We start from the raw sequence: 2671 nt of genomic DNA, 5'->3' as shown, positions 1-2671 counted from the left end.
AAACTTAAGTGGCTAATTGTTATTAGCTATAACAGGCGTGCCAAAAAGTAATTTCAATTGTGAGTTCAAATTAAACTAATTTAAACAAAAAGTAATTTCAATTATGCCAAAAAGTAATTTTATCATCAAAGATTCTATTTTAGCATACAATACATTAAACTAATATAAATAACACAATAAAATAATATAACCGACACAATAAACACTATAAAAAACTAAAAAGAGAAAAAAGAAGGACAACAATGTAATGTGCCACAATTAAAATAAAAAATATAACTCTTAGCTACAGTGAGTTGCTATCTTTGGCAGTTTACTTACTGTAGTTAAGACTTAAAAATTTATAGATATGCCAACTTTGATTATGTTGATAGTATTTTTAACGTGTGTTGGTGCTAAACTAGTTTTAAAAAAAAAAAAAAAATATATATATATATATTTTTATAAATTTATTTTGACTACTTTATTGTGAGTGCCCGAGGAAAGTGTTAAAAGGGACCGCGATGCCATTATATCCTGTTGGTGAAGGTGGCGGTGCGCATGCATAAGGATAAAAGACTGTATATTTCCTCCCCACAAAGAAAAAGAATGTATATTTATATGCTCGAGAGTACAAAATACTGCTAAATGATAAAAGCACGTGCAAGTTTGTAATCAATATTGCCAATTGACAAGGCTTGCCAACATTGACCACCAAAATCCCGAGACGCCAGTCTGTGCAGTAGCATCATTCAACACTAGTACATAAAGGGAATCGATTGCATTCTTTCCATTCCATTGTAGCTTTGATAAATGGCTTCTACTCTCCATCTCTTCCTCTTTTCCATTGCTGTTGTCTTCTTCTCAACCTCAAATGGAGCAAATTATAAACCACAGGCCTTTCATCTTCCCATCAGAAAAGACGATGTCACACTCCAATATTTTACTTCATTTGAAGTTGGACCTACTCAATTTATTGTGGATGCAGTCATTGACCTTGGGCAACCATTTCTATGGTTCAACTGTGATGATGGTTACAACTCCTCATCTTACAACCCAGTTCCTTGTGGCTCATCCAAATGTAAAACAGCTAAGGGCATAGGATGCAGTGGCTGCAACGGGACACCTAGGCCAGGGTGCACCAACAACACTTGCTCTATGTTCCCATATAATCCATTCAATAATTCACTTCGAAGTGGGGGATTAGGCGAGGATAACATTTATGTTTATGAAACTGATGGGAGAAGTGTCTTATTACATATAAATGTGCCTACATTTCCTTTTGTTTGTGCAGATTCAGGCAGCTTAGATGGCCTTGCTAAAGGTACTAAAGGTATTCTAGGCCTCGGAAGGACTCAAATTGCATTACCAATGCAGCTTGCAAATGCATTTAAACTTAAGCGTAAGTTTGCCCTTTGTGTACCTTCTTCATCCCAGTCAGGATTAGGGGACATTTTTATTGGTGGTGGACCTTATTATATGCTTCCTTATACCAAAAATGTGTCAGAGTTGCTCATCACCACCCCACTAATCATCAACCCCGTAAGCACTGCACCTATTTATTCAGAAGGTGACCCATCTGATGAATATTTCATTGGTGTAAAGTCCATCAAAATAGATGGACAAATTGTCAAACTTAAGACCTCCTTGCTATCCATTGACAACAAAGGAGTTGGTGGGACAAAAATTAGTACCATAAATCCTTACACTATTTTGCATACTTCTATCTATAAGGCTGTCCTAAAAGATTTTGTCAAGAAGGCTGCATCAAGGAAGATTACTAGGGTGGCATCCGTGGCACCATTTGGAGCATGTTTCAGCTCAAAGACCATTGCTAGCACCATGACTGGACCAGCTGTGCCAACTATTGATTTGGTCCTGCAAAGCAAGAGTGTGTATTGGAGGATTTATGGTGCCAATTCGATGGTGAAAGTCAAGGAAAATGTGCTATGCTTAGGAGTTGTGGATGGTGGATTGAAGCCAAGAACTTCCATTGTTATTGGGGGACATCAGTTGGAGGATAATATGTTAGAGTTTGATCTGGCTTCTTCAAAGCTAGGCTTTAGCTCTTCGCTTCTTCTTCACAATACAAACTGTTCTCACTACAGAATTTTTTGAAGTTGTAGCTTCGGTTCAAATGCGTATTGTACCTGATTTTAGCTTTGCTTCATGTACAATTTTTTGTACCACTTTACGTATCCAAAAAATAATTTTTTTTTTACCTCTTTTTATCCTTTGGCCAGTGAGATTATTACTATTTATGTTGGTTGAACATTGATCATTTGCATAATTAGCATAATTAATTAACTTGGGTAATTGGTTAAAATTAATTGGGGTTCAAATTTTGCAACATAATTAACTAATGGAAGCTCTAGGGGCCAATTTCATTGAGACCAAACATGAGGCCAATATTCCTAAGGACCAATTGTAGCTAGTGGCTCAGACTGAGGGGATGAAGATGTGTTGAAAGAATACTAGCATAGTCAAATAGCTTATGAAATATGAACAAGCCAAAAAGGTATTGGTGGGCAAACTATTATCAATGATGATGCCAAAATCGTCAGTTGGGTTACTAGTCCAATCCAGAGCTCTTGACGATCTTGTAGGACCTGCGAGATAAAGAGAGTTCATCGAAAAGACCACCGGGTTGTGCCCGGTGGGTGAGCCTCCGATGCTTAAGTTAGTATCAACCTAT

At 37.0% G+C, this 2671-nt stretch overlaps 1 protein-coding gene across 1 annotated transcript; it reads left to right on the top strand.

The window, feature by feature from the left end:
• Window positions 1-789: 789 nt before the first annotated feature.
• Window positions 790-2205, top strand: LOC142625946 (putative aspartic proteinase GIP2). The gene has a single exon (XM_075799706.1). The coding sequence runs from the start codon at window positions 790-792 to the stop codon at window positions 2092-2094; it is 1305 nt and encodes a 434-aa protein (XP_075655821.1). The 3' UTR covers window positions 2095-2205.
• The last annotated feature ends 466 nt before the right edge of the window (window positions 2206-2671 follow it).

Source organism: Castanea sativa, chromosome 2 (genome assembly GCF_040712315.1).
Source record: "Castanea sativa cultivar Marrone di Chiusa Pesio chromosome 2, ASM4071231v1".
Lineage (NCBI taxonomy): Eukaryota > Viridiplantae > Streptophyta > Magnoliopsida > Fagales > Fagaceae > Castanea > Castanea sativa.
This window is presented reverse-complemented; position numbering and strand designations above follow the sequence as displayed.